Genomic DNA, 13,904 nt, shown 5'->3' on the forward strand with positions numbered 1-13,904 from the left:
AGCGAGTGATTAGGATCTGGAATGTACTGTCTGAGAGTATGGTGGAGACAAATTCACACAGCGAGTGATTAGGATCTGGAATGTACTGTCTGAGAGTGTGGTGGAGACAGATTCACACAGCGAGTGGTTGGGATCTGGAATGTACTGTCTGAGAGTGTGGTGGAAACAGATTCACACAGCGAGTGGTTAGGATCTGGAATGTACTGTCTGAGAGTGTGGTGGAGACAGATTCATACAGCGAGTGGTTAGGATCTGGAATGCACTCTCTGAGAGTGTGGTGGAGACAGATTTAATCGAGGCTTTCAGATTGTTTTCTGGAAAGGAAGATGATGCAGGTGGACAGGGCGAAGGTGGGAGAATGGCATTAAGTGTACTGCTCCTTTTGGGAGCAAGTGCAGATTCGATAGGCCGAATGGCCTCCTCCTGTGCTGTAACCATTCTGTGATTGGGAGTTGCTGTTGAGAATGAAGCAGTGATTATTGTTAGTAACAGGGAGCTGATACAGCGGCTTTTCAATAAACTGCAATGGAAAAGTGTATCGGAGAAATGCAGAAAAATAACCTTTCCTGCTGCTTGGAAAAGGGTGCCAGTGTAATAACCCCCCCAGAGTTTAGCACTGTTTCAGCGGGAGGCAATGAGAAGGGGTCTGCTCTACTGCACACAGGTCAGATTTCCACTTCATTAACACAGCCTGTATTGCCATGTCCACAACTCTGTCCACACTCCAAAAGGTTCGGGAGGGGAGCGAGTTGGGGTGGGAAGTCCCCCATTGGAATGGTGCATGCTGGGATGTTCAGCACCCAGAATGCCGATCTGCTCCATCCTGCCTCCCATCCATTTTCCTGGGCTGCAGGAGTCTGCCCCAGTTTGCCAGCTTTACACAGCTCCCGTTCTACAGCCCCTCCCTTCAGCTTTTCCACTGTCTTACATTTCTAAACTTTCCTCTCATGTACACATCGCTAGAGCCACAGAATAGAATCCTTACAGAAAGAGGCCATCCGGCCCATCGAGTCTGTACCGACTCTCAGAAACAGCACCCCATCCAGTCCCTCCCCTCTATCCCCTTAACTTGCTGCATTTAGCATGGCTAATCCAACTAATCGAAACATCTTTGGACTGTGGGAGGCAACCGGAGCACCCGGAGGAAACCCATGCAGACACGGGGAGAACGTTCAGACTTTGCACAGACAGTGACCCAAGGCCGGAATTGAACCCGGACCCCTGGTGCTGTGAGGCAGCAGTGCTAACCACTGTGCCACCATGCTGCCCCGATCACTTGTCATCACTTGTTCTGCATCCAAGCGCTTTATAAACTAGCTTCATGTGTGTATGCGTGTGCATGTGCGTGTGCGCATATTTGTGGGTTTTCATTGTGTGTTCCCCATTTTCCCTCCTCGGGGTCATTTAGACCTTGAGCCTTTCCACCTGCCAAATTAGATCATGGCTGATGTGTACCTCAATTCTATTTACCCATCTTTGCTCCACATCCCATAATAGCTTGACCCAACAAGAAGATATCCATCTCAATCTCACGAATATCAATCACCCCCAGCACCCACAGCCTTTTTTAGGGAAAGACTGTTTCCGATTTCCACTCCATCGTGTGTGAAAATGTCTTGAATGTCCGAGCTCTAACTCTGAGATTCTATCCTTTCTCCCCTGTAATTCCAGCTCTCTGCAGGTTTCGGTATCAGACAGGTTTTGCCTGCCCTGTTGGCTGCTTTACCATTTCCCTGTCAGCATCTGTGCTATTTCACTTTTTATTCTGGGGAGAAAGGACTAAGGAACAGATCTTAGACACTAAAGACATCGCACTCTGTCAGCGCTACTGAACTACACTAAAAGACAACAACCCACTACTTAATCAATTAATCATTGCTAATGTACTCCGTGTCAGAGTAGCAGATTAGAGCAACACAAACTGGGACACAGTTACCAATCAGGTTGCATCTTGTCAAACCCCAGTCTGCACTGGAATTGATTTCCTGATGGACTAATCCCAACCCAAGGAGCAGATTTCAAAACGCGTGCATTCTCCCTCTCCAGCAGCTGAATCACAAAGATCCCCAACACACAGGGGAGATATTTACACCGGGAGCAATCAGCACCTCCCAACATCAGCACCTTAGAAATCTCTTCATTGTCACAAAGCTAAAAACACGCTGTCTCCGCGCTGGGGGAGGAGAGCGTGGGGTCTGTGAGGTCAGTGATATTTATATTCCAATGACTAAGTCATTTATAATGCATCTCGTCAGCTGCTGGAGGAGAAGATTACCTCGGATTCCTAATTTCCATGAGCAGAAGTGGAGAGCTTGTCACGTCTTTTAGCCATCACTTCGGGAGGGGGGCGCTGAGGCCGGGTGAGGAGGAATCTAGAGGGAACGCATGTGCCACAGAGCACAAGCAAGACAGTGCACAGTGGCCACCAGACAGAATGAGAGGGAGATTGTGCTTGCAGCAGCCAAGACTCCATCGCCACCCTCCCCCACTAACCCCACATGGCTATACTGCTCACCCAGGCCCCACACCACCTCCCAGTTAAGTAATTAGCAACATAATTCCAATATTGTTTAACCCAAACTCAATGGAAGAATCAACCGTGTCGGGAGATTGAAGAAAGTGCAGGCATTTTTTTAAACAAGCCATGTGGCTGAATACAAAGCGCACTGCCCTGAACTCCCGCCCACACATCCAGGAGCAATTGGTATCTGACAAGCAGTTAATCCACAACTTGCAGAGTAACCGCCTCCCACCCCCCCTGCAGCATTCCGACTCAGTCGAGCGTTAGTGCCTCGAGAAGGCAAAGTCAGAATGAATACACAGACTCCTGGACGGTGGGGGTTAATTGTGGAATGGAAGGATGTGATTTATAAAAAGTGCCAAGCGTCTTATATTTGAAAATGTCTTTTTAAAGAAAGACAACGCGAAAAAAAAGCGTCAGAACAAAGGGACAATGATAAGTAATGCAGCTGATAGAATCTGATCAGAATGTGTGAGAAACACTCAGCAGGTCAGGCAGGGCCTGTGGAGAGCGGAAATTGGTTCAAGTTTCAGGTTACTGACCTTTCCATAAAAGCTAAAAATGTAACTGATGAACGGCTGGAAGGAAGAATCAGGAGAAGGTGGCTGTGTAAAATTACAATACACTCCACTAGTTCAAAGTTCTCCTATCTTTCACCCAACATAACGTTCGGTTTCTTTTATTCTTTCCATGACTGTGGGTTTTGCTAGCCAGGCCAGTCTTTATTGCCCATCCCTAATTGCCTCTTGAGAAGGAGCTGGTGAGCTGCTTCTTGAGCTGCTGCAGTCGCTATGGTGTAGGTACACCCACAGTGCTGTTAGGGAGAGAGTTCCAGGATTTTGACCCAGCAACCGTGAAGGAACGGTGATATATTTCCAAGTCAGGATGGCGAGTGGGTTGGAGGGGACTTGCAGATAGTGGTGTTCCCAGGTATCTGCTGCCCTTGTCCTTCTGGGTGGTAGCAGTCATGGGATTGGAAGGTGCTGCCTAAGGAACCTTGCTAAGTTCCTGCAGTGCATCTTATAAATGGTACACTCTGCTGCCGGTGGAGGGATTGAATGTTTCTGGAAAGGGTAGCAATCGAGTGGCACTGCTCTTTCCTGGAATGGTGTCGAGTTAATTGAGTGTTGTTGGAGCTGTGTTTATCCAGGCAAGTGGAGAGCATCCCATCACACTCCTGACTTGTGCCTTGTGGACAGTGGAAAGGCTTTTGGGGGTGGTGGTGTGTGGTGGGTGCGGGGGGGGGGGTTAATCTCTGCAGAATTCCCAGCCACTGGCCTGCTCTGGTAGCCACAGTATTTATATGGTTAGTCCATTCAGTTTCTGGTCACTGGTAACCCCCCCCAGGATGTTGATAACGGGGGATTCAGTTATGATAATGCCATTGAATGTCAAGGGGCATTGGTTAGATTCTCTCTTGTTGGAGATGGCCATTGCCTGGCACTTGTGTGGCAATAATATTACTTGGTATGGAATTGGAGAAGTCGCAAATGCTGCTGAACATTGTGCAATAGTCACCATATCCACCTTATGCTGGAAGGTCATTGACGAAGCAGCTGGAGATGGTTGTGTCTCGGACACTAACCTGAGGAACTCTGGCAGTGATGTCCTGGAACTGATATGATCGACAATCATCTTCCTTTATGCCAGGTATGACTCTAACCAGTGATGAGTTACCCTAATTTCCATTGACTCCAGTTTGTGAGGGTTCCTTGATGCCACACTCGTTGCTGCATCGATGTCAAGGGCAGCCACTCTCGACTCACATCCGGAGTTCAGCTCTTTTGACAATGTTTGTAATGAGGTCAGGAGCTGAGTGACCCTAACAGAACCCAAACTGAGCCTCAGTGAGCAGGTTATTGCTGAGTAAGTGCTGCTTGATAGTGCTGCTAATGACCCCTTCCATCACTTTACTGATGATCGAGAGTAGACGGATGGGGCGGTAATTAGCTGGGTTGGATTTGTCCTGGTTTTTGCAGACAGGACATGCCTGGGTAATTTTCCACATTGCCGGGTAGATGCCAGTGTTGTAGCTGTAACTGGAACAGCTTGGCTAAGTGGTTTACTTTCCCCATGAGTAAGGAAATTAGGGAAATTAATATCAATAGAGAAGTAATATTGGAGCAATGTAAGGAACTAACATGTGACAAATCCCTGGGGCCTGATGGCCTACATCATCAGGTTCTGAAGGAGATAATTGCAGCGATAATGGATGCATTGGCTGTGATTTTCCAGAATTAATTGGTTTCAGGAATGGTCTCATCAGATTGGAAGTTGGCAAATATTACACCACATTTCAAGAAAGGAGGGAGACAGGAAACAGGGAATTACAGGCCAGTTCCCCTAATGTCAGTTGTTGGGAAAATGCTGGAATCTATTCTTAAGTATTAACAATGCACTTAGAAAAGCACAGCACGATCAGAACAAGTCAACATGGTTTTAAATCAGTGAAATCCTGTTTAACAAATTTATTGGAGGTTTTTGAGGATGTAACTAATAAGGTAGATAAAGGGGAACCAGTAGATGCCGTATACCTGGATTTCCAAAAGGCTTTCAATAATGTGCCACACAAAAGGTTGATAGGCACAATAGGTGCGTATGGAGCTAGAGGGGATATTTCATCATGGATAGCGGATTAGTTAACAGATAGGAAGCAGAGAGTGGGCATAAATGGGACTTCAAGTTGGCAGATGGTAATTAGTGGATACCACAAGGGTCAGTGCTGTGGCCTCAGCTTTCTACAATCTATATTAATGACTTACAGGAAGAGACAGAGAGGAATGTATCTAGGTTTGCTGATGATGCAAAGCTAGGTGGGAAGGAGGTGAGCTGTGGGAAGAACAAGAGAGGCCGCAAGAGATATAGACAGGTTAAGAGAGTAGGCAACAAGATGACAGACAAATGTAGGGAAATGTGAAAGTTATTTATGGGTGGAATTCTCTCAAAAAAATTCCAAGTGTTGAATTCATGTAAAAACAGGAATAAAACCTGCTGCTCTTTTCAGCGGGAGTTTTAAACTGAATCTCCCGCACTCTGATGCACAGACAGCCTGAGTGAGATTCACATTGAAAATCAGTGGTCGGGGCCTCTCCCACTGGAGAGGCCGGCAGCATAGCGCAGAGTGGGCCATTCCGCATGTGCCGATCTGTCAGTGCCGAGTAGCTGCCGGCCTCCCGATCGCTGGAGGAGGCAGAGGTGGATCATCCACTTGGCACGCCTTGCTGAAGATTACTGCGAATGTTTCAGCCTTACCTTTTATACTGATGTGCTGGGCTCCTCCATCATTGAGGATGGGGATATTTGTGGAGCCTCCTCCTCCAGTCAGTTGTTTAATTGTCCACCACCATTCACAGCTGGATATGGCAGGGAAGCAGAGCTTAAATCTGATTTGTTGGTTGTGGGTTTGCTTGGCTCTGAATATCCCGTGCTGCTTATGGTGTTTGGCACCAAGTAGCTTCATTAGGTTTATATCTCATTTTTAGGTATATCTGGTGTTGGTCCTGGCATGCCCTCCTGCACTCTCCATTGAGCCAGGGTTAATCCCTCTCGAGGTAATGGTAGAGTGGGGGATATGCCGGGCCATGAGATTGTGTACAATTCTGCTGATGGCCCACACCACCTCATGGATACCCAGTCTTGAGTTGCTAGATCTGATCAAAGTCTATTCCATTTAGCACGGTGGTAGTGCCACACAACACGATGGAGGCTATCCTCAATGTGAAGACAAGACTTCACAACCACTGCATGGTGGAAACTCCTACCAATGCTGTCATGGACAATTGTAAAAGTAGGGAGGTTATGCTTCAGTTGTACAGTGCGTCAGTGAGACCATGTTTGGACTTTTGTCTACAGTATTGGTCGCCTGATGCAGGTCAGAGAAGGTTTAGCAGACTAATACCAGGAATGGGCGGGTGGGTTGTCTTATGTGGAGAGACTGGACAGGTTAGGCTTGTATTCGCTGGAGTTTAGAAGTGTAAGAGTTGACTTGTTTGAAACATATAAACAGTCTGAAGGGTATTGACAGGGTGGATGTGGAGAGGGTGTTTCCTCTTGTGGAAGAATCTAGAACTGGAGGTCACTGTTTAGAAATAAGGGGTCACTCATTTAAAACAGAGATGAGGGGAGATGTTTACCTTCAGAGGGTTGCGCGTCTCTGGAATTCTCTTCCTCAAAAGGTGGTGGAAGCAGAGTCTTTGAATATTTTAAGGCAGAGGTGGACAGATTCTTTGTAAGTAAGGGAGTGATAGGTTATCAGAGATAGGCAGGATACAGACTTAAGTTTACTATCAGATCAGCCATGATCTTATTAAATGACAGAATAGCCTCGAGGGGCTGAATGGCCTATTCTTGCTCCTCGTTTGTGTGTATGTCCTTCAGGACTGGGCCAGCTCTGTCAGTAGTGGTGCCACTGAGGCACTATTGGTGATGGACGCTGAGGTGCCCCAGCCAGAGTACATTCTGTACCGGAGACACCTTGGTGGTAAGTGGGAACCAGCAGGAGGTTTCCTTGCCCATATTGGACCTGGTGCCATGAGACTTCATGGGGTCAGGAGCGAATGTTGAGAGCTCCCAGGGAATCAATAAGATCATGGCGAATCTAATTTTAACCCCAACTTCACATTCCTGCTCATCTCCAATAACCTTTCACCCCTTGCTTACCAAGAATCTGTCCATCTCTGCCTTAAACATGTCGAAGATTCTGCTTCCACTGCCTCTTGAGGAAGAGAGTTCCAAAGTCTCACAATTCTCTGAGAGAAGTTTTTTTTCTCACCTCTGTGTTAAATGGGCGACCCCTTGTTTTTAAACAGAGACCCATAGTTCTAGATCCTCCCACAAGAGGGAACATCCTCTCCACATCCACCCTGTCAATAACCCTCAGACTCTTAAAGGTTTCAATCGAGTCAACAAGACGAATGGAGGCTCAGTGAGAGGAATAACAGGTGTAGGAGGTGTGTGAGTGGTTGGAGCTGGATTGCAGGGGGCTGCAGTGGCAGAGGAGAGCAGGGTTGAGAGGAGCAGACCACACCGCAAGGCCCTGGGCCCCGGTCCCAAACACCAGTCCACAGGAGGGTTCCACCTGCAGAATAGTTAATAAAGTTTTGGAGGAAAGGGAGGAAGAAACTGAGACAAAAATAAGAAGAAACACAGACACTTGTGCTGTAAGAAAAAATGCAGCCAGGCACTGATTTGATTTTAAACTCAGATTCTCTGGAGACATCCCTGGAATGAAGTTCTTTGATGCAGAATCACACACGCTCACTTCAATGAAGACTGTATACCATCTGTCAGTAATGCACCATCTGACTCTGGGACATGTCTAGTGGGACTGGCAAGGCCTCGAGTTAGAAATGTAAAACTCTTCACACACCTTCTGAGTTCCTGGGAATACTTAAAATACCAAATGCCATGTTTAAAAAAAAATAAGCTTAAAGAGACACTGCCTAAATGTTTGGAAAATGCAGAAATTTTTTGACAACAATGAATATTATTATGCCGAGCAGAGGGCAAAACAGTTTGTGTGTTTACCACCAAGCAGAATGATGGTGAGAATGCAGCCCCTATTTGAAGAGACAAGACTTGTAGGGATTTAAAAGCCAGGGAGTCACCGTGGAGTGCCTTGCTGCCAGAAGCCTGTCTGTTGGAGGCTTCCAGCAGCAAGACACTAAGTGAACGGACTTTTAAAAGGACAATGCAAGGAGTTCCAAACTCTCTTGCTGATTTTCTAACAGATTCCTTCCTCCTGGTGTGGCAGGCAGGAGGAAATCTGTTAGAAAACCCAGGAGTTTGGAACTTTATCTACAAGGCTACATACCTGCAGAAAATATGGCATAATGGATAAATTTCGGATAATGGATTTGGATTTCGGGGCAGCGCTCCAAAAGCTCGTGGCTTTTGCTACCAAATAAACCTGTTGGACTTTAACCTGGTGTTGTGAGACTTCTTATAATGGATAAACACAGTATGTGGTGCTCAGTTGTATTGGTTAATGTGGAAAGTACCTTTCCTGTAATTTAGTGTATCAACTCTCCCCTCGATCTCCTTTGCCCCAAGAAGAACAACCCCAACTTCTCCAACCTAAAATCCCTGGAACCACTCTGGTAAATCTCCCCCTTCACCCTCTCAATGTCCCTCACACCCTTCCTAAAATGTGGTGACCAGAACTGGACACAATGCTCTAGTTGTGACCCAACTAGCATTTTATAAATGTTCAGCATAACTTCCCTGCTTTTGTTCTCAATGTCTCTATTTATGAAGCCCAAGATTCCAATGCTTTGCTAACCACTTTCTCATTGTGTCCTGCACCTTCTAATATTAATACTCATGAATCCCCACATCCCACTGCCCCGACACACTCTTTAGAATTTTGCCATTCAGTCTATATTGCTCCCTTCCTTCATGTCCACCAAAACGATCACCTCACGCTTTATATTACATTCCAATGCCACCGGTCTGCCTATTCTGCTAACCTTATGCCCTGTTACAGTTAATTTGAATCACTCTCTCTGTTTGCCACTGATCCAAGTTTGGTATCATCAGCGAGTTTTGCTCTGTGTTCTAATATCTAAGTCACTCGTGTATATCAAAAAGCAATGGTCCTAGCACTGACCCCTGAGGAACACAATTGTCTACCATCTTCCAGTCTGAAAAACAACCATCTGCCACAGCTCACTGTCCTGAAGCCTGACACTGATCTCCCTATTCTTCCTATTCCACCAGCCTCAATGTCGTGGATTCTCCAGCTATTCACACACACACATCCCCCCCCCCCCCCACCCGTTGCGAGTGAGGACGGAGAATTCGGCGCTCAGCCAAACTTCCATTCACTGCAGCGGGAGCAGAAAATCCTGCCGGCATGAATGACCGGAGAATTGTGCCCATGATGCACTGCAGTCAGGTGTGTTGTGTAACAGCCCACCCCAGCTGCTCCCCCAGTGTGGACAAGGATGGGGTGCGACAGTTTGGAAAGCAAACAGATCATTGGGAGGCAAACTTGGGAGTGTTCATTCTGAACCTATATCCAGACTTGGTCAGATCAGAACGGTGATGTAATTATTCTGTCAGAGAAGGATTGTAATAAAATAATTTTAATTTACTTTAAAGCCTAAATCCACAAGACACAACTGGGAAATGGGGATTACATTCAGACTAATAGGAGTACTGAGGGAATAGAGATTTATGAACACAATTCCAGTCTAGAATGTCAGGGTGACCTTTCCACACGACAGTATTGAATAGGAACCTCAGAGAGCAGTAAGCATCGTGATTGGCTGCTAAGCTGGCACGTTCCCAGACACAGCTTTCAACTCCCCCCCTTGCCCACCTGTGGCACCATCCTGGGACTGTCCCTCCCCCGAGACCCGTTTCCCCCCCCCACTCCGGCACGAGTACCTCCTCCTGCAACCTGTCCCTGTCCTTCCCCCTCTCCCTTCCCCACCACCTCCCCCTCCGCCTCTCCTTCACCCCCCCCTCCCCCTCACTCTCCCTCCCTTCCCCCTCTCCCTCCCCCTCCCCCTCTCCCTTCCCCACCACCTCTCCCTCCCCCTCTCCCTCCCCCTCTCCTCCTCAGTTAATTATTCCATCATTATTTATCGATGGTCAGAATGGTGAACTGCTTTTTTCTCTCACAGATGCTGCCGGACTGGAGTATTTCCAGCATTTTTATTTCTACTTCAAATGTTCAGCATCTATCGTGTTTTGTCTTTTATATTAATGATTCACTCTTATATTTTACTTCCCACATAATCCAGAAGAAATCAAACACCCAGGTCTCTCGGTGATGAATAAAACATCAGTAACTTGGGTTCAATTGCACCTATGTGAAAAATAAGATTTTTTGAATTACGTCTGCCTTGTTTTGCTGCAGTCTGTCTAATCCGATCGTTGAATACTTTCATTTCTGATATTTTTAATGCCCCACATCTGTCCTCCATCTCTTCCTCCTCTCGTCTCCCATTAACTGCTTGAAGATTGCTCAGGGTGCAACCAACTCGGAGAAGGTGCCTCCTTCCGTCCGAGCAAAGGCCCACTCTCCTGCCCCACAGAGCTTTGAATCTGGAACATTCCGCAGCCAAAATGTGAGCTCAGCGCTGAAGTGGGTGGGTGGGGAAGGGAGAGGACGGGAAGATGAAGCTACATCTTTGCTCTCCCCAACCCTGTGCGCCATCGCTCAAAGCCCAGTCCACGGCACCTCAGAGCCGTTGCTCAGCAGTATAATATTGTTGTCCGCTCTCCATCGACTCCATCTCTACCCAGGCTGGATCCTTACTCAACACCAAATACACTTTCTGATCCACTCCCATCTCCCTCACAGAGAGGGTAACTTCTCTTCCTGTAACATTCCCTGTCTCTGAGCCTGTGTGCCGCTGCAATGCGACTCCAATCTCAACCATTCCAGTCCTGAGCAGCTGAGCTCCCTGCACTGAGTCCCGGACTCTCACCGCGTCCCATTCCATTGTCAGTGTTGTACTCACTGAGTGAGAGTGGCCCCAGCCTCCTCAGTTCTCAGAGGCTGTCTCTTCCCCATGTTTCAGTCTCTCCATGGCCTCCCCCTCTGTGCTGTCTCGAATTCCCCTCCCCACCACAATCTCCACTCCTCCAGCTCAGGCTGTTGTCCTTCTCGCTGAACAGTAAATTCAAAACCTTTTCTCACCATCTGGCAGAGAGACTTACATCAGGAGCGTAATGAACTTCATCCACAGAATATTTCTTTTTGAAGTAGTCAGGGGAGTGAATCCTTCGAGAGAGAGAGAGAGAGAAGATTGTCAGTGGGTTCTGTTTCCTGGCCTCCTCATTTTCCAAACACTTGCTCCGAGGAACTGTTGGGTCAAGTGTCAATTTGCTGTTTCTCAGTGGGCACCTGTCCAGCTGTTGCAGTGCTCACTGAGGACGGGGCAGCAGATTGTTGTCCCCTGCTGGCCATGAGCCAGCTCGGACTGCTGCTTTCCTGCCGTGTTATCAGATCCAGCCGCAGGTAGTCACAGGTGATGAGCCCCAGTTGCCCCTGTGTTTGTGATTTCAGATTCTGCACCCTATTTCTCAGATGTCGCATTATCAAACTACTCAAGAGCCACCAGCCTTCTTTCTCACCAGTTTAAGGGACACTCTTACGAAAATGAAGCATATTTTTTAAAGAGAGTCAAAGATTGCTCTTAATTAAGGACATCCTTACAAAGGGTTTTTGTTTATTAATGAGGAAATGACGCTGGCCAGTTATTGTGACAGGAATAGTTTTACTTCTGGATTTTAATACATTGCAAATAAGGTGAAACTGTTTCCATTGGACGAGAGGGTAACTGATTTGAGTAGGGGCCAAAGAAGCGGTAGGATTTTTATTAAAAAACCCATATTATGCTGTCTGGATTGTGCAGCCTGAAGGGTGGTGGAAGCAGGTTTAATTGCCGCTTTATAAAAGGCAGCACGGTGACACAGTGGTTAGCACTGCTGCCTCACAGCGCCAGGGACCCGGGGCAGCACGGTGACACAGTGGTTAGCACTGCTGCCTCACAGCGCCAGGGACTCGGGCCTTGGGTCACTGTCTGTGTGGAGTTTGCACATTCTTCCTGTGTCTGCATGGGTTTCCTCCGGGTGCTCCGGTTTCCTCCCACAGTCCAAAGATGTGCAGGTTATGTGAATTGGCCGTGCTAAATTGCCCCAAGTGTGTAGATTGGGTGGATTAGCTATGATGGATGTGCGGATGGGGCATGGGATGGGTGGGCCTGGATAGATGCTCTCCGGAGGGTCGGTGCAGGCTCGATAGGCAGTATGACCTCCTTCTGAACTGTATGAAAAAGGAATTGGATAAATACTGGACAAAGCTTTGGAGAGTGAGCAGGGGGAGTGGGATGAATTGAATAGCTCTTTCAAAGAGCTAGCATTGGCGAGATGGGCGAATGGCCTCTACCTGCATGTGTGAATGATTGTATTCTTGGGTTGTGTCGAAGTCAGTGGGAGGAACAGTAACCGCTCCCTGGGTTGTATCGTGTGAACGGCCATGACTAGAACTTTGTACTACAAAGAAAGCCTAGAAGAAAGTACATCTTATTCATCACACGTCAAAAAAATATAAATAACTCCAGAGACAACTGCAGGGAGAGAAAAAGCAGCATCTTTTCCCCCAAATTGAGAGGAGAGCATCTTGTAATTTGATTCACTGTGTGGCGAACAATGCTGCACTCTGAGGGCAATCATTTAATCAATACATTAATTAGCACGACAAATAATTACAATCGAAGGAGGGAGCTGTGCTGCTGTGATATTAATTACACAGGGAGACCGTACAAAGCAGATAAATAATTACTCCCACTTTCAATCTGGTCTCAAAGCCAAGTGTAAATAATGGCTTCCATCAGTGTGTTTGACAACTCCCAATCCCTCACTGTCTGTGCCCAGGCAAAAGCCTTCAGAGAAATTCCACAACAGCAAACACCGCTCAGCAATTAAAATCACCAAACACAATGATTGGGAAAAAGAATCAAGTCTCCAATCCTCTCTTTCGTAGTCACAGACACTTAGTGAACAGGTGCCTCCAGCACTCCAATCGTGCGACCATGTTAAAGTGTGTCAGAAAGCTGTTTGACTTCAGGGGGCATCGCAGCCTGGCCCGATCCAGCAACCACATGCAGACATTTACAAGCGGGGGAGTCGGGGGTTATGGAGAAGTGGGCTCTTGCTCATTCTCTCCACCTCATCAAGATCACCAAGCCGGGGTGCAGCTCCAACACAGCACAGGTCACAGGGTCAGAGCTGAACGCTCCCATACTGGGCAGCTCATTAGCCGAATGTGTGACCAGTCGTGTCCCACTGGGATCTGTGAGGTGACTTCAACTATTCTCCATATTTATTCATGACTTTGATGAAAGAATGGAAAAGCCACAGATCCCAATCTGTGAATGACGCAAAGACAGCAGATAGAAACATTAGCCTTTGCAATATTAATCAGATTTAATGGGCAAACCCAAGGCAGATTAGCTTTAGGCCGGTCACCAGTGGTGTGCCCCAGGGATCTGTTCTGGGACCCTTGCTGTTTGTCATTTTCATAAATGACCTGGATGAGGAAGCGGAGGGATGGGTTGGTAAGTTTGCCGACGACATGAAGGTTGGTGGGGTTGTGGATAGTCTGGAGGGATGTCAGAAGTTACAGAGGGACATAGATAGGATGCAAGACTGGGCGGAGAAGTGGCAGATGGACTTCAACCCAGATAAATGCGTAGTGGTCCATTTTGGCAGGTCAAATGGGATGAAGGAGTACAATATAAAGGGAAAGACTCTTCGTACTGTCGAGGATCAGAAGGACCTTGGGGTCCGGGTCCACAGGACTCTAAAATCGGCCCCGCAGGTGGAGGAGGTGGTTAAGAAGGCGTATGGTGTGCTGGCCTTTATCAAT

At 47.3% G+C, this 13,904-nt stretch overlaps 1 protein-coding gene across 1 annotated transcript in view; it reads right to left on the reverse strand.

Moving 5' to 3' along the window:
• The window catches only part of pepd (peptidase D), a 203,994-nt gene that overhangs the window by 156,342 nt on the left and 33,748 nt on the right, over positions 1–13,904 (reverse strand). Inside the window, exon 4 of the mRNA XM_078210505.1 lies at positions 11,192–11,255. Coding sequence (XP_078066631.1) covers positions 11,192–11,255 — 64 coding nt within the window. The remainder of the gene's footprint in view (positions 1–11,191; positions 11,256–13,904) is intronic.

This window comes from Mustelus asterias, chromosome 4 (assembly GCF_964213995.1).
Source record: "Mustelus asterias chromosome 4, sMusAst1.hap1.1, whole genome shotgun sequence".
NCBI classification, from domain to species: domain Eukaryota; kingdom Metazoa; phylum Chordata; class Chondrichthyes; order Carcharhiniformes; family Triakidae; genus Mustelus; species Mustelus asterias.